The 17,474-nt window shown below is 40.8% G+C and overlaps 2 protein-coding genes across 2 annotated transcripts; both read left to right on the forward strand.

Moving 5' to 3' along the window:
* Positions 1-958: 958 nt before the first annotated feature.
* On the forward strand, positions 959-3,802 carry rpain (RPA interacting protein). The gene is made up of 7 exons (XM_067570553.1): positions 959-1,167; positions 1,285-1,476; positions 1,916-1,988; positions 2,209-2,320; positions 2,444-2,507; positions 3,319-3,459; positions 3,689-3,802. Exons 1-7 carry the CDS (start codon positions 1,096-1,098, stop codon positions 3,716-3,718), a joined length of 684 nt encoding a protein of 227 aa, XP_067426654.1. The 5' UTR covers positions 959-1,095; the 3' UTR covers positions 3,719-3,802.
* Positions 3,803-4,843: 1,041 nt separating this feature from the next.
* On the forward strand, positions 4,844-15,508 carry LOC137201238 (26S proteasome non-ATPase regulatory subunit 11A). Its single transcript, XM_067616186.1, has 13 exons — positions 4,844-4,987; positions 5,689-5,790; positions 7,502-7,698; positions 8,453-8,510; positions 10,731-10,925; positions 11,135-11,279; positions 11,711-11,771; positions 12,266-12,328; positions 12,501-12,626; positions 13,002-13,037; positions 13,158-13,209; positions 13,533-13,676; positions 14,267-15,508. Exons 1-12 carry the CDS (start codon positions 4,897-4,899, stop codon positions 13,673-13,675), a joined length of 1,269 nt encoding a protein of 422 aa, XP_067472287.1. The 5' UTR covers positions 4,844-4,896; the 3' UTR covers position 13,676; positions 14,267-15,508.
* Positions 15,509-17,474: the final 1,966 nt, after the last annotated feature.

Consider the following 17,474-nt stretch of genomic DNA (forward strand, 5'->3'; position numbering starts at 1 on the left):
AACTTTTATAGCAGACTGGTAGAAAATGGATGCTGAGGATTCCATGGTTACCATGTTTGTCTCCAGGTGCATCATTTATATATGACCATCATTCAAAACACAAAACCTAACAGTCAATAAAATGTTGTCACAAGTTTCACTAGACGATTTCATGAAATAATCTTTTCTACTGAGGACTTCTCACACCCTGACAAGAACTAAAGACTCATAGAGATTGACAAAAGCAACGAAACAAACTTCCATTGTGGAAAATGTGAGGTTTTAATGTCATTATTCTGGTTACCACACAGCAAATGTGCCGCCAGGTATTATTCCAGCACAGACAAACTGCACAGACTGTACAGATTGTACACTCTGCAGCTGCCACCTCAACCCGCAGGTTATAGCAGACAGCTGCGACCCAAACGTCCACCATCACCTACAGCCTCTGCCAGAAACCTGCAGCCACTACCTCCTCCTGTAGGTTCTGGCAGATAGCTGCGACCCAAACCTCTACCTACAGCTACAGCATCTGCCAGCAACCTTCAGCTGCCGCCTCCACCTGCAGGTTCTGGCAGACAGCCGCACCCTGAACCTCCATCTACAACCTCTGCCAGCAACTTGGGAAGATGCACATCAAAGCAAAATGTAATGTGAAATGGTAAAACCATGATGCCCTCTCTAGAAGGGCCCTTCTACAAGACAGGACTTAATATTAATTCATTAATTTTTAAAAATAAGTAATCAAAATTAGATCCCTTTTATGCAAAATCAAAAACTGAAACAAAACAACAAACAAACAAAAACAATAAAGTATTCAGAATTTCAACAGCAAATTGTTATTCCTGGCTTTAAACTGCCTTCAGACCTTCATCTAGAGAAATAAAATGTTCACAGAAATGAACATGTTTTAGAGAATTTACCAGTTTTGGCAGTACTGAACTACATAACCCATCATGCAATCCGCGGCACCGCACGTGAACTTCCGGAGCACGAGGATAAAAGCAAGCTGAAATGTTTTGTTATTGTAGTCTTCTCCAACTTCAGCTAGTTTCATTTAACAAATCTGTCTAGACATATGTAACTCTCTGTTTTCTAGCAGCGTTAGCACTACCAATGGACGCTTTGCACAGACACCGTTCACTTTATAAAGGAACGACACCGCCATGGAAAGAAACATACCGAAAGGTGGAAATTACAACGTTAACTCGTCAGCTAATGTTAGCTACCTGGCATGGCACGCTGCTAACTAGTTCTTATTACGGTTGTAATAACATTGTTCTTGTTTTTCTTCTGTTTCAACAGCGGTGTGTAGACAGGCTGAAAAACAGCCGGTCCAGGCTGCTGGACAGGTACCGTCAGATGGGAGAGAGCCCGCAGCGCTGCGGCTCCGGGGCCTCCATCATCGTCCAGGAGGTGATGGAGGAGGAATGGACCGCTCTGCAGTCAGAGAACCGGACACTGCCCTCGCTGTGGGGGCCAGAGGGCATGGCAGAGGTCGGCCTTTCTCCGTCTGTCCATGTCTCTCCCTCCCAAACTCTCAGCTTTTTCTTTCTTCTCCTTTTCTCCAAGTCTGTTTTCTTTCTTCCTCACTTCCCTCTTGGTCTGTCTTTTGTTTTTCTCTGCTTTTCTTCTTGTGTTACTGTCACCCCTGTTAGATGTCTGGTCCCTGAGAGAGCCGTGCTTACCTGCAGATTGTACTACACCCATGAGAAAAACTTATAAATATTCAAAATAAATCTCTCTTCACATGAAACTAGGAGGAAAAACTGCACACTGTAATGAATCACTGAAAGAGAGCAAAGACTTTGGTTGCTGTCATCACCTGGAGCTGCCTTTTAGAGCTGAATTGTCTGTTGTTGTTTTTTTGTCAGATCCACAATGAACGTTTGAGTTTTTTGAGTGATAAAGTGGAGGTTTGCTTTCTTTTAAACAGATGTTCAGTGTCATGAAAGAGTATGATGAGCTGGCAGTGCTGGAGGAAATCCAACAAGAGCTCATGTCTCAAGGTAATACACGTCTTAAATGCTTTTCTACCTAATTTGCTGACAGTAGATACTAAAATAAATGTCAGTTGAAATAAATAGAATCCACATATGACATACAGTGGTAATTTCAGAAAGACAATAGCAAGATATTTCTGCAGATGCAGTGGAAACAAGCATGTAGACACATGTTGATATGAGCAGCTACTAAGTCATGTATGTTTTTTTTTTCTTTCTGCTTCAGAAATGTCTATTATTGAAGAATACGAGAAAAACCTGCTGTTTGAGCAGCAGTACATATCGTCTGTTGTGGAAGGGATGGAAGAGATGCATATTATTTGCCCCATATGTCACATGTGAGTCAAGAAATGACTGCTAGAACATATGACATCGACATTGTTTCCCATATTTATGTCCATTTATTGGTACCAATTTTCAAAATCGGTTGCAACATATGAAATTCTTCTTGTGTCTCGCAGGAACAACTTGAATGTCAACAGCTATTTCATCTCCTGCCCCTGCGGACTGTACATCAACACTAAGGTTTGTTTGTTAAACTCCAGCCTTTATAAAAATGAGGGTTTTTATTACAGTATCCTTCATTTTTATTTAAAAATCATAGTTATGGCATCATATTACCTCAGCCAAAGTTGTGAGAATGTTGTGTTTTCATCTTTTTTTTTTTTAAAGTGCCTGAGTCATAACTCAACTCACTCAAATCTGGACACATATACAAGACACACACATATCTGATTCAGCATGACTTACACTTTTTGGGATATCTTTTCTGTTATGTCCATAAATCCTCTTAGAAATCATATAAAAAAACAAACTCTTTATGCCAGAACTTGCCTGAGAATCATCACATTTTTTAGTTTTCTTGAGTATGAAAGTAATCCAGTGATAGTTGTCTGAACATGATATGGGTACAATGCAAACAGGAACTGATAGTAGCCAAACTGTGAACAAACATCAGCAAAAAAAAAAAAAACAGGGCTCAAGGAGCAGCTCAAAGACTCACATGGCAGTATTCTACTTCCACTTTTCATCTGTTGTTCCAAAACTTGGAGCATGATTATCACCTAAACAGAAATGATTTCTATATTTCTGGAACAGTAACACATTCAGTCAATAAAAATGTTTTCATGGAAACTGTCTGGGAACATGTATTGGAAGTTCTGAGCAGTTCAGCTTATTCTAAAAATAACAATATGTGACATGCTTGGCTAAGACATGTGATGATTCTGCCAAAAGCCTGTAAATAAAGGAAGAGAAACTCAAACATGAAAGCCGAGGGTTCAACTGGGCGAAGGCTTTGGCAGAAACGATGTAACGTTAAATTCTCTGTCTTTAGAAACAGAACATCACCCCCGACGTCCTGCGGCATCTTCTGGAGTCCAGGGTGTCGGAGCACATGGAGGACTGTCTCCACAACCCCGTCTTCTCTGTAGCTCCCAACACAGACGGCTCTCCCAACCTGATGATAAGCTGCAAGGTACAGCACCGTCACTGTCAAGTAATTTATTTAAAAAGGAAAAAATCTGTTGCTGCTGCTGGAAATTTGAAATGCATAACTCCCTGTCACAGAGGATTTATTTACATAAGAGAATGAATGAATGAATCTGCACAGTAATAATAGCATCAGTTGCTGTTTGTGTGTTATTTGTCTTGGCACATCTCTCCTTCTTTGCCATCACAGGTTTGTTGTTGTTTACTCTTTTCAGGTTTGTGACTACCTGTCCATCGTCCTGTGAGTGACGTGACTCGAGGGATTGGATTTTGAGTTTTTTTTCGTGTTCTCTGTATGTTCTGTGAATAAAGCTATATTTTATATTTAATATGTAGATGTTGTGTTTTTCTTGTACTGTTTGTCGCCCCGCTCCATAAGTACCATCATACAGACACACACGTTGAAGCTCATCATTGTACTTTGACAAAGGATATTCACTGGAATTATAGAAAATTCAAGTTGCTTAAATGAACCCTGATGGTTCTGCTTCCATGAATCAACAGAAAACAGTGAAGACTTCCCAGACATGTCAGTGAAAATACTCAGAAAAAAGGAGAGGAGCTGTGAAATGCAAAAAATGAGAGGATTAAATATCCGCAATAAGTGCATAAATACAGGTGCTAAATGCCATGTAGTGCACATAGTGAGTTAAATTCTCACTGTTTTGCATTTCACAGCTCCACTTCCATAACAGAAAAAGCTGAAACTGAACTTTATTTGGAACTTGTGAATCTATGGTTTAGGGGTAATGTTCATGGACCTGAAGCTGCAGATTGGAGTTTCACACAGTTGTCGCTCTGTGCACCTTTTCCATTGTGTCTCCTAGTCATAGTAATCACCTTGATGTGAACTATAATTCAATCAATTTGGCTTGACATGAATGAATTTCACACATGTAACATGCACCTTAGCTGAAATAAAGGATGCATTTCTCTGCAGCTAAATAAAACCACACCACACAGTTTGTGTGTGGGATAAAATGTGTCACCAGCACATATTTATTGCTTTATTTGATATTCGTGCCATAAATTTCTTGGCATGTAAAAACCTAAATATAAAGCACAGAATAATAGTATGAAGAAACACAATGCTGAAAAACACATTGATAAGAAAGAGCTTGCTTAAAGAAATACTGCCTTGCTATTTGACTAATCATATCAATGAAACATTACTTCTAGCTTCTAACAGAAAATTGATCACTTAGCGATCACAAGCAGATCATGTAACATGATTATTGAAGTCCTTGTAAACAGTAAGTTTAAAAGATAAAAATGCAGTTTCAGAGGTTCGTGCGCTTACAGGCAGGCAGGACTCGACACCGCCTGTTGGGGGCAGCAGAGTCCCGACGCTGTGAACGACCTGACCGGAAAACAAGCAGGCGGAGCCGGCGGAGCGGAGTGGAGCGAGGCAGGCAGAGGAAAGATGGCAGCCGCGGCAGTGGCTGAGTTTCAGAGAGCACAGTCTCTTCTTGGAACAGACCGGAATGCCTCTATCGATATCTTACATTCAATAGGTAAGTAGAGTCGACATTGCATGACACTAGAAGGACATTAATGTTGCGCTCAAACACTGCGGCTCTCAGTCAAACGTGGAGCGGTTGAGTTAGCCAGTTAGCAGCTAAGCTAAGTTAGCTAACCCAGCACTGGCCGTGTCTTTTTTCTCCGTGCTTGCACAGTGAGTCAGCAGCACTAGGCTAGCCGGGCTAGCAACGCACCGGCTCGCTTATCAGAGAAGCTAACGTTAGGCTACCCCGGCTCATTCATTTTGACAGGAACTTGGGTGACAGACGGCAAGTTAACGTTAGCAAGCAGTGAGCGTTGTTAGCAGCTATTCCTCGTCTTGTCAGTTGATGTCAGGCCGACAGTGACATTAATGTGGAACTGAGTTGGCTCACTTAACACCACACACTTTGTCACAGCGTCTTGCTAATGCTCATGTGCCGTGTGATGCTTTATGGCGACTATTAAAGCTTAGTTATGTAGCTGTCATCACCTTTTATTGTACAATTTGACAGCTCCAATATGTCACAGCTTCGCTAGCCACTTGGCTGCTTGCCATAATATCAGCTTGTTCGTGATATACCTTGACTTACGGCTAGTCTCTCGAGACAAAAGGAGAGTGTAACATCAGCATTTTCACTTTTGTATATCGCAGTGATTCATGTCAATACGGGTCATATTACATCATCATTATGTGTATGTGTGTGTTTTGTAGTGAAGCGGGACATCCAAGAGAGTGATGAGGAGGCGGTGCGTGTTAAAGAGCAGAGCATCCTGGAGCTGGGTGGGCTGCTGGCCAAGACAGGACAAGCTGCAGGTAACACAACATGCTGCTCATGTCTCAAAACACTTTTTGATTTGCGTTCACACAAAAGATTTAATGATTCAACCAATTCAACCACAAGTTTCTGTCAAGTCACATGGGTAAGACGTCTGAGGTTCTTGACTGAAAGAGGTTTTGGCACATTGATTTTATTGGAGGACTGTTCTTCTACTTACACATCTAGGAATGTAGTTGGGTTTTGCGGGTAAGACTTTGTTTATGAAATCGATCTTTAGTGGAGTACCTCTTTCATTTTTGAGGAATTCTGGTTTCTGTCTCTTGCCACTTGATCCAGGCCAGTGTTTAATTGTGAATACTCAGCAACTTTGATGCATCTGTCAATGTCTGACAAATCTAAATGTTAATTGTTCAACTCAGCTGCCCTCCTTGCTGAAAAAGCTCTTACTGCTGCAGCTTGCATGCAACAGATTTCCATAAAGTTCAATGTGTCAGTGAAACGAGTGGAAAAATCCTTCCCTGCTATACCTCATTAGAAGGGCGTTTTATAAGACTTGGTTACAAGATGGATTTCATGTCTTTTATGCAGACAGACTGCAATACCCTGAATATTATCTGACAACTTCATAAGTGTTCACCTTAGACATGCTGTTGTTTTGACACATGCACATGAGAACAGAAGTAGTAAAGCATGCTGTAAAACCATAGTTTAATCAAAGTGCCTTACTGAAACCATCAAGTTAATACTGGAATATTTCTATGTGTGTAAAAGTCATTTCCTGCAAGGAGTTTTTCACATCGACTGACAACACAATCCCTCCAACTGCTTTGTTTCAGCTGCAGGTGGTTTTACCATCAATCTATATGGATAGAATTATAGAGGAAATGTTTGTAAAAGAGAGCATATCAAAGTTTGTTAGGAGACATCTGTTTGCCTGTATATAAAATATAGCAAATGATAATGCTAGGAAAGTATGAGCTGCTGAATGTTTGGACATCCTGTGGGAAACCTGAGTTGCCTTTGGATGAGAAGTTTGTTCCTGCTTCACTCTGGATCAGTGGAAATGCTGTAATTTTTGAAACAGAGGAACAAGAAGGAGGAATGATCTGTGTGAAAATGAACTGCAGTGATACAGTGTCTGAAAATCAATCCCTATTTGCTATGTAGTGCACTATATTAACTTGAGTGTCCATTGCATGTACACTACTTTCTGCTAACAATCCCACAATGCAATGTGTTGTATTTTATATATGCAGATATTACAGGTGTCAGTGACGAGGCTAAATGATTCATTAGTGTCCAAAATCTCAATTTACTGCTCACTGTACAGTGAACTAGTGAGTTTCTATTTCATAGATAATAGTGAATTTGTGAATGAGGTAATGATTCTGACACAGCCCTGGTCTTTCAGCTGCCTGCTGGGCTGCAGACTCCACTCAACATTCAAGTTGCTGATCACACCTTCCAACCTTCCACTGAATCACCAGACAGCTGCCTCTAATGTTCCATACTGAAATATGAGAGTGACAAATTGATTGAAACTTCAGACTTGTCAGTGTGTTCTTTTAAATGTTTCCAATTTGAGTTTTTTGTGTCTTTGTTTAATAAAAAGATGCCATTTTTTTCATTCACCAGCCGTTGTGACAGATTGACCATGAACTTCTTTTTCTAAGCTGCCCCCCAAAACCCAGCTGCTTTCCATCTATACTTCTAATCTGCTCTGTTCTTTTTCCCTCCCACTCTCAGAGCTCGGGGGTCTGCTAAAATATGTGCGCCCCTTCCTCAATTCCATCTCCAAGGCTAAGGCAGCCCGGCTGGTCCGTTCCCTGCTGGACCTGTTCCTGGACATGGAGGCCGCCACGGGTCAGGAGGTAGAGCTCTGCCTGGAGTGCATAGAGTGGGCCAAGGCTGAGAAGAGGACATTCCTCAGACAGGCACTAGAGGTGAGACTTCTATGTGAACATACAAGTGTCGCCTCCGCTCATCCACTTCCACTGCTTACCAGCTCAGAATAAATATTGACACTGTTGTTCATCCATCAAGCTGAGGACCACACAGACGCATAGAGCAGTCAACAAATCACATTCTTGGAGAATGTGGAAAAAAAATAGAAACGTCTGCACACTTACTCCAAGCCCCAAAATTAAATCAGAGAGGGCAATGTTTCGATCCTACTTGGATCTGCTGTATGTCAGGTCAAAATGTTTATTGATGTGCGTATAATTACTCTCCCTCAACATTTCTTTTAAAAAAAAAAGCTTTTTCTTTAGTAAGATAGTCACCTGTGTTAAGGAGGAAGAGGGAAAATCACAAAATCTGATGTGTAGCATTAGCCTAAGGTGCATTACAAACTCCTGAAAAAGTTTGTGTATGAATATGATGATGCTCATTCATCATGAGATTCAAATTGTCATGCAAGTGAAGGTCATCTAACCTGCAGCTACTACAGTGAAATCACTCATCAGTGAACAGAACAAGAGTCAATATGCAGAGTAGCTCCCAGTTTTCGACTGAGCCCAGTTGTGTTTAAATGAGCATGGTGTTGTTAAAGAAGCAGATATATGTTCAGTGTGTCTTTCCCATGTAAACAATGGTTTATGCATATTTTTATGTCATACATTTGTTGTTTATGGGCAGACTCCTAAACAAGTTGTGGACTCTGACCCTGACATGGTTGTTTTTCTCCTCTCTCCTCAGGCTCGTCTTATCTCACTGTATTTCGACACAAAGTGCTACCAGGAGGCACTACAACTTGGTGAGTGTTCAGTCTCCAGGAGTTGGTCTTTTTGAGTTGCTTTAACAATTGACCGTTTGCAAAGCCCCGCTCCCCTTAGTTAGTTTTGCTACACCCGTCAAACTTTCCATTCTAGCACAGCACATATGAAATTTATAATGATAACGAAGATGAAATTCAAACTTGTCAGTTTTTTTTATTTTATACAGAAAGAAGCCAAAGCAGGGTAAGTAAAACTCTGAGAATTGTTTAAAAATAGGGATGTCAGTTACGGGTAATTTTGCTTTCGATAGACTGACACCCGTTAACTGGTAACTAACTGTTTAATTTTTAAGAAAAGTTGTGATGTAGCTTTCATTTGTGAGAGCCGTCCAGCAGTCAGTGTTCAGAGCTAGCTCGTCAGCCCTGGTTAGCTTGACTTTTAGCTCATCCTTCTTCTCCTCAAAGTGTTTTCAGTGCCTTTAGTCACAGTAGCTCTCGATCGCATGACGTACTTCAGCTTGAGGTGCTGAACTAGCTCTTTCAATCCCTCGCCTTCTACCACATTGATTGGCAGCATATCAGTCTCAATAATTTAGCACACCAACTGGGTGATGGCCGTGGACCGGCACACATCACACTTTCTCCCCCTCTCTTCTGCCAGCCAGCCTCGGACATGGCAGCTGGGTGCTTGTTCTTAATGTGGTACAGCATAGTGCTAGTACCGTACTGGGCCGAATATAAGGCAACCCTGGTAATAAGACGACCCTACACTCCATTTCCAACAGCTGTTTTAGGGAAAATATGGTATAACATTACTTTTGAAATATAACTTACATCATAGTATAGTTACATACTCACACATGCTCCTCTTGGAAGCAGTCAAAAATGATTTTCTCTGGCAGTTAGCATTCATACAACTGCCTGTTTGTCTTTTTGAGCTCCTTATCATCTGTCACAGTGTTATTTGGCAGCTTGACATATTCCGTTTCTGCAGCAGAGATGTTGGAAGACGTTTTGGACTTGTTTTCACTCGCCATGAATTATTTCCTCCGTGGCAGAAAAACACGTTACACAAGGCTTCAGAAACTCCTGCAAGTTAAACTGGACTAATGAAACACTTTTAGGGCTGACTGACTCTAACACACTCACTATAAACAGACTTTAAGATACTCACTAGCCTAGCAACATTAGTGCTACAAACAACCCATAATTCAACACTCTGAGTAGGAGTCAGTTTTTCACCGGTACTTTATCCACTCAAAAAGAATATCTGATGTTGCAATGTGAATATGTAACTGTTTAGCCATCAGTGGAATGTGTATGCAAATTAACCTATAGACTGACATGTGTAATTGGTCAAAAATATTTCTGGCAGTTAACCGATTAAAAGACCGTTGACATCCCTAGTTGAAAACTGCATTTCCAGCTGACTAAAGTTACATATTTCAGCACCCTCACCAGCTGATGATATATGTAGAGAATAATAGAAATAAAGGAACAGCTTTGTGTATTGCAGGGTAGAGCAAATTAGTTCTAGTATTATGAATAATGTTATTTGTTCTAACATAAGCCCTGGATGGTTTGGATGCTTACTATAGAAAATATACTTGGACAAACACACAGTGATTAGATTTATGCTGTAATGTTTGTATTTACTTTTACAAAGTTACTGTTGGACAAAGCTGCTAATGTAACTCTAAACTCTGATGTAGCATCTTTGCTCCCACACAGTGGATGCACAAGACTTTAAGAGATATTTCTCTAATGTAACCTGTAACCCCACATAATAATGTGGTTAGCCAAATAATATTCCCTTTACCTTCAGAATATGCCTTACTCTAAATAGTAGCCAGACATGCTAACGTTTGCAGCTTACTTCAGAGCAGAAAAACACAGTGTAATCCATTCATTACACTTTTGCACCCTCTAATTATTGAGACTATTGAGATACCGAGTATTTCTCTTATTCAGCCCCATGCACACTGCTCCAACATGCAGGGCAGTCCAAAGCTTGACAGGTCTGCCATGCTTAGTTACTGTAGCTAAGCTATGATTGGACCATTTCTGTTCCGGGGCAGGGTTTAGTTAATGGTCAATTAAAGAATGTAATGTACCATCCAAATTAAGTTCTACACCTGACTTTAAAGGTAAAGTTTGATAGTTCTTTCATTTTTCTAAGGGGGTAAGTTTTACACCTAGTTCCACTAATTAAAAGTAGTGAAAGCATTGCGTTGACCTCACACTTCCTTGCCTCTCCAGGCTCCCAGTTGCTGCAGGAGCTGAAGAAGATGGATGACAAGGCTCTGCTGGTGGAGGTTCAGCTGCTGGAGAGTAAGACATACCACGCGCTCAGTAACCTGCCCAAGGCCCGCGCCGCCCTAACCTCTGCCAGGACAACCGCCAACGCCATCTACTGCCCACCCAAACTACAAGCAGCTTTAGACATGCAGTCAGGTACAAAGCAGGACAAACATTTACACATAAACCAGACAGAATAAACTTTTGCAGAGGTAAATGTATCCAACAACATTATATCCAAAACTGTTAGATAACCAAATATCCTGCTCCATCATGAGTCACGCAGAAGAAAACTGTAGTTGCTATTTTCTGTCCAACATTGCAGTTCACCTGACATTAATGTGTGTGTTTGGATGTGTTTCCAGGGATCATTCATGCAGCGGAGGAGAAAGACTGGAAGACGGCGTACTCCTACTTCTATGAGGCCTTCGAGGGCTACGATTCCATCGACAGCCCCCGAGCCATCACAGCCCTCAAATACATGCTGCTCTGCAAAATCATGCTCAACGCGTAAGTGGTATACTACTCAGACACATGACTGTCAGCTCATCCCTGACTGTACACACAGGCCTGCACAGTTCTTTTACTGAGCCATTATAGTGAATCATTTTACTTCCACAGCCATTAATCATAGAATATTGGATTGAAGATGTCAATAGCTGAAGACAGTTGTATAATGTTAATAAAAGTTGCCAAAATGCAGTAATGTCATATGTTGCTGTTCACAGTCAGGATGAATTAGATCATATCTGAGTTTGGCAACACATGCTTGAGTTTTATTTCCGCTTGTGATATAGATTAGCATTGCTTCAGTCCAGGTGGAGGAGTTTTTTTTTTTTTCTCTGGGGGAAGACCCAGAATGTGTCTTTTCCTAGTGTGTCTGATGATGATGATGATGATGATGATGATGATGATGATGATGTATATTGTTTGTGTTTCAGGCCAGAGGATGTCCAGGCCCTCATCAGCGGCAAGCTAGCCCTGCGGTACGCAGGCAGACAGGTATGACTCTTCCTTCCTAAGAATTTCAATTTTATGTCTGATTTCAACTCAAGTGACCACTTGTTAAACCTCTCCCACCAACAGTGAGAGAAGTTTAACAAGAGAACTTTAAAGAGTTTGGAGGGCCTTTTTCTTTTCCTTTCCAAAAATCTCGACAACATTACCTGAGATACGTTCACCCAATATATAACATTAAATAGGGTTATCTTAGAGCAAAATAACAGTCTGATCTTACATGTTTCCTTATACTGATCATACTAGGACACACTAGCTCTACACTATGCATGACAGGCATAGCAACAGTAACTAAGGACAGCAGGGTTTAACGAACAGTCAATTTAAATTTTATTTTATTAAATGATTGCACTTTGCTGGATTGTCTCTATTTATATACATATTTGTGTATACAGTACAGCATTGTTCAGTCTCTCTCAGTAAAAGTTGTTCATCCACTGTACCAATTATAACCTTTTACTCATTTTCTTTCTCTACAGACAGACTCACTGAAATGTGTGGCACAAGCCAGCAAGAACCGGTCGCTCGCAGACTTTGAAAAGGTTTGTGTCTAGAGTTTGATGCTGTAGATGTTGTCGGGGCTGTGGACAAACTATATTATGTTGCAACAACATTATGAATGAAACTGCTGTGATTGGAACCCAGACTCTGTGTTTGATGTGTGGATAATGCCTGCCATTGTGATTAAAATATCCTGTTCTCACCCTCCCCAAGGCACTAACAGAGTACAAAGCAGAGCTGAGGGATGACCCCATCATCAGCACCCATCTGACCAAGCTGTATGACAACCTGCTGGAGCAGAACCTCATCAGAGTCATCGAACCTTTCTCCAGGGTCCAGGTAATCCTCTTAATATCTGTTAGATCAGAGAGGTACAGGTGCTCATCCAGGATAAGGAGAATTTCTACAGTGTCTGGTGGTGGATCAAATAAACAGAACTACATGCATGAAAGCAACCAAATTTTTGTCAACTTTTTCTTTAACTCTTGTGTTCATTTAGCTTGTACCTGCTTTTGTAGAAAAAAGGAAGTCTCAACAAAATAAGGAATTGAAACAAATAATCGTCATTTGTGGTGTTTGTGGTGTTCTTGGTCTACAAGTATGTAGACCAAGAACACTCGCAGTTTAACAAGAGAACTTTGTACAAGTATGTAGACCAAGAACACTCCTTAAAATGAGTCTAATCAGTGTGCACGTCTTTCTTTTCTTGAACAGATAGCACACATTTCCTCCCTCATCAAACTCTCCAAGGTAAGGTTTTGCTTATTTTGGTCGGTGTTTCACTTTCATTACACAGGAGCCGCCAATTTTCAAAAAACTGTCAGTTGTTTACACTGAATTCCCCATAATCTGATGGTGTCTGCCTTGCAGGGAGACGTAGAGAGGAAATTATCGCAGATGATTCTGGACAAGAAGTTTCACGGTATGTCTGCAGCTCTCTTAGTAAACCACAACAGGCTTTCTGCGCACATGAAGAGATAAATATTAGTGTCTCTTTATACAAAGTGTGTTTTAGGGTTGTTTCCTGCAGTCGGATCAGATTTACACTCACTCTAATCAAACTGTGTTTAGAGTTTTCTAATTTGCCTGGAAGACGACAGATGTTTTGTTGAAGTTACTTTGAATTGCTGTGATCTCTCCTGCTGACAGGAACTATACTAAATGAGAGAACCGCCTCAATAGCTTTTCACAGTTTGTCTCTCCGTTGCCTTCTCCTTATCATCCCTCACCCGTCCCACCCGACAGGTATTTTGGACCAAGGCGAAGGTGTACTGATCGTCTTTGAAGAGCCGGTGGTGGACAAGACGTACGAGGCGGCCCTGGAGACCATTCAGAACATGAGCAAAGTGGTCGACTCGCTCTACAACAAAGCCAAGAAGCTAACATAAGGTCAGCCACCAGTACAACTGATAATGTTGGTGTGTGTGTGTGTGATAAATCAATAAATGACGCGGTGTAGTTTATGATGTGATTATTGTACATGGCGACTTTGTTTCGGTTTAGAGCTGCAATGACTAGACGATCATTCTGTTCTTTTACTACCATGAAAACACAACCACTGCAGTTCATTGCAGAGCTGAAACTATTTACGCTTTATCAGTCATTTGAAAGGAAATTGATCAGTAACAATTTGGATAATCCATACTATTGTTTTAATTTATTTGTCAAGCAAAAATGCCAAACATTAGCTTTTAGTTCCAGCTTGTTCTGTATGGAATATCTTTGGGTTTTGAAATGTTGGTCGACAAAACATCTAAAAGTGTGACATTTTTCACATTTTTTTTGGCATTTTATAGATGAGGCAATTAGTTAAAAAATGATCATTGATAGATTAATCCAGTGGTTTTAATCTGCTGCTGAAAATAGTCTCCAACAAATACTCTATTTCCTCTAGTTTGCTAAAATCTACAGCGCCCAGTAACATCAGCCTTACATATAAAACATGTGTTCATTTCCTTCAATCTGCTTTTCGTCTTCAGAGAGAGTGAGAGCATCAGTCCTCCTGTCTGGAGTGACGCGGGCCAGTCAGACCTCCGTCAATCGCTCACTTCAACCTGGGAGGGAAGAGGGGAGGAGGACGAGGAGATTACAAACACTTAACAACCCAGCAAGCAAATAAACCAGCTGACCTACTGAAGACTCAACAGAACAACCTAACTGACGGGACGGACACACCGCTCCTCCTAGTCCTCCCTCAGCCCTCTGCTCTCCCTCCTTCCTGTCACTGTCTCCTCCTTCCAATCTGACTGGGGTTGATCTGACACAAAGTGCTCCTCCCTATGGACAAATCCAGGCACTGCGCCCCTCCTCTCTTCTCTTCTCCCACCACTGGTTTCTACTGTATGTAAAATTGGACAAGCCTCCCTTTCCCCCCCTTTTTTTCCCCCCCTCTGTTTCTCTCTGCGCTGGCCATCAGGGAATCTTGTAAAATAACAATAAAGAATACATATACAGTACTTATACATACATGTATTATAAAAAAGAAAAAAAAACATGCTCGGTCTGTTCTAGAGTGTAACCGGGGGTAAAGATGGGTCGGTTGGATTCTACCTGTTCTGTTCAATTTGCCAACTTGCCCCGAAACTTAAATGTTTGAATTTCTCCCCATTTTCTGCGGCTGCAAAGAATGGATCCGCAGTTAGTTTAGGTCACCAGAGGAATGGTTTTGAAAAACGCCCCTTCTTCTCTTTCACACTCATTCACAAGACATTCTGGGATTTGTGGACCATACAGGGAATTTACTCTTGTGTCCACGCGGGACCATTCCATAAGAAGAGGAGGACATCCATCGACACGTCTGGATCGTGTTCCAACGTCTCCTACATCCCCTCCTCCCCCTCCCTCTCTTCTTTCCCCACCCTTCCCCCCCCTTGCACTCCCACTTCCTGTTTGTATATAACATTGCCAAGCGCCTCTGTTCATCCAAGGCCTGATGTATTTACACTGTCCCCCTTTTTTTATAATGCGTAAGAACAGAATAAACCTCGCCACAGAGAGCTTGGTCAGTCACACAAAGTGCTTTTGATGCTCTTGTCTGAACGTGACTGGAGAGAGAACTCTGCATTCTGAGATGTGATGGGTGGTTGTGCAGAAAAGGGCGGGTTCGCTGGAGAAAATCAAGCTGTATATTTCTGGGAACTTAATTTTGCAAGGACTTTGAGGGTTTACCATATGTGACATATAGAAAGACAAATGCTAATAAAAAAAAATTAAACCTGCAAGTTTGTGTGATTTTAGGATCCCTGAAATGGAAACGTGTTAGATGTTTTTCCTCTTTGGTTCATTAAGCTCCTTTCTGCTTATTATGTTTGGCCCATTTGAGATTTCATTATTTCAGTGAATCTATTAGCAGTTTATGTTAAATGCCTGAATTACTTAAGACAAAATATTTTATACAACGAAAGTGTTAAAATACCCCGGACAGCTTGTACTTGATCTGAGGTGGACTCCTGAGGGGAGCAGTAAGGAGTTCTAGTTTACTGTGTTACAGGTACTTAAGTAATTCCTACGTAAATTGTACTTGTTGGAGTAGTTTTAATGCAACCTACTATCACTCTTACTGAATTATATTTTTAGAGAGAAATATACTTGTAAGTTGCATTTGGATGCACATTACTTTCATTAAGGGACTGCAGGAAAATTATTTTCAGAGAGGAATGTGGACAGGTGACATACTTTGTGAACGTAGCGTAGTCTAAATTTTCAGGGCGAGCAGAGAACGTCATCCCTTTTTCTCTCAGGCTTTGTATCTGTTTTATTTTTTACATCTTCCTCAGACTGTCAGCCTTACGTCATTAAGGTCTGTACTTAAATTAACCAATAGTAACTGACATCTGTTATGTTCACAGTTGCCTTACTTTTAACAGCTATATGAAAGAAATGCTTTCTACATGCCATGTAATGGGACAATCATGTAAATGCATTCTTTTTTCTGTTCTTTTTCTTGCTTTTACATATCAGGCTAAAACATCATCTGATCTAATTCATATTTAATGTTTAGGAATCTGTGGATGGGGCTAAAATGGCTGCTGCTTCTGTCCCGACACCAGTTTATTGGCTTTATAACCATTTTGCAAGTGCTGAAATATTCAGCATTTTGTTTTGTTTGGATAAATACATTATTTTAAGGGGTTGCATTTTTTTCTAAGTCAAGAGAACGGTCCAAACAATATATTGATAATTCTGTAGAGGGCCTCACTTATATATAAGATGAACCATAAGATTCAGCCCCTCTACCCTGATATATTTCATACTGTCCCTTCTTATTTGATGCATTTATGTTGTGCACCTTCAGTGTGAAGAGGCTGCTCTGCAGATCTCAGGTCTGCTGTGGCATTGTGTCATCTGGTATCTGGCTGAAACTACAGTGGCAGATTGACATGAGACAAAATGCAATAGGCTGTCTTTGTTTCTTTCTCCTCTGTCAGAATATGACTTCAAACAGCTTGCAGCTCATGCTGACGGACCACAGCTCAGACTGCAGCGGAACACAGGTCTGAGGTCAGTACATAAAGCGCTGTGCTGACACTGGCAGACAGCAGCAAGTCTGTCTGTTGTGTTAACACTATTTACATACAGTATATCATGTATCCAAACTACTGCTACTGCTATTTTCTCTCATGTAAATATCAGAGCCATACTACATTTTATTGTATGTGGACATAACTGACAACGTTTCAACCACAGATGGTTTTCCTCAGGTAAACATGAAGGAGTGAACACACCTGTATTTAGGTAATTCATGTTGAAATGTCACATCATTATCTACCGTAGCCTATATGAGTAATTTGGTAGACTATTAGCCGTTTTCTTTAAAATGTCACTGTTACTATTGACCTCATATTCTTATTTGGATAAGATTGTTTTTAACTGCTATTGCCCTTCCCCTTATAATAAATATGTATGTAAAGATATTACTTTATTATGTGAGCTATAAAGGTATACGCCAAATATTTATTATTAGATGGTCGCTAACTGTTTTATGATTTGATTTGCATTATTTGGGTAAGTAGATGTCATTAGTTTGACCGTCTGTTATTCCAGAGCAGGTCTGTCTGATCTGTGTGCCAACAGACTTCCCCTTCATGTCTTCATCTGACTGGAGAGACCTGGATGTGGATGTTGATGATGGGAACTGAGACTTAGGACCATCTATAGGTCTACTGCATTATCTCAAAGTATTAGGAC

This window comes from Thunnus thynnus, chromosome 17 (assembly GCF_963924715.1).
Source record: "Thunnus thynnus chromosome 17, fThuThy2.1, whole genome shotgun sequence".
In the NCBI taxonomy this organism is placed as follows: Eukaryota; Metazoa; Chordata; class Actinopteri; order Scombriformes; family Scombridae; genus Thunnus; species Thunnus thynnus.

What these genes read in the sequence shown, in the direction of transcription:
- rpain (XM_067570553.1), top strand. Translation starts at nt 1,096, where the DNA reads ATGGACGCTTTGCACAGACACCGTTCACTTTATAAAGGAACGACACCG. An exon ending in GGCCAGAGGGCATGGCAGAG is followed by an intron (nt 1,477 to 1,915) that starts GTCGGCCTTTCT and finishes TCTTTTAAACAG; the next exon opens with ATGTTCAGTGTCATGAAAGA. An exon ending in ATTTGCCCCATATGTCACAT is followed by an intron (nt 2,321 to 2,443) that starts GTGAGTCAAGAA and finishes TGTGTCTCGCAG; the next exon opens with GAACAACTTGAATGTCAACA.
- LOC137201238 (XM_067616186.1), top strand. Translation starts at nt 4,897, where the DNA reads ATGGCAGCCGCGGCAGTGGCTGAGTTTCAGAGAGCACAGTCTCTTCTT. An exon ending in AACCTTTCTCCAGGGTCCAG is followed by an intron (nt 12,627 to 13,001) that starts GTAATCCTCTTA and finishes TTTCTTGAACAG; the next exon opens with ATAGCACACATTTCCTCCCT. An exon ending in CCCTCATCAAACTCTCCAAG is followed by an intron (nt 13,038 to 13,157) that starts GTAAGGTTTTGC and finishes TCTGCCTTGCAG; the next exon opens with GGAGACGTAGAGAGGAAATT.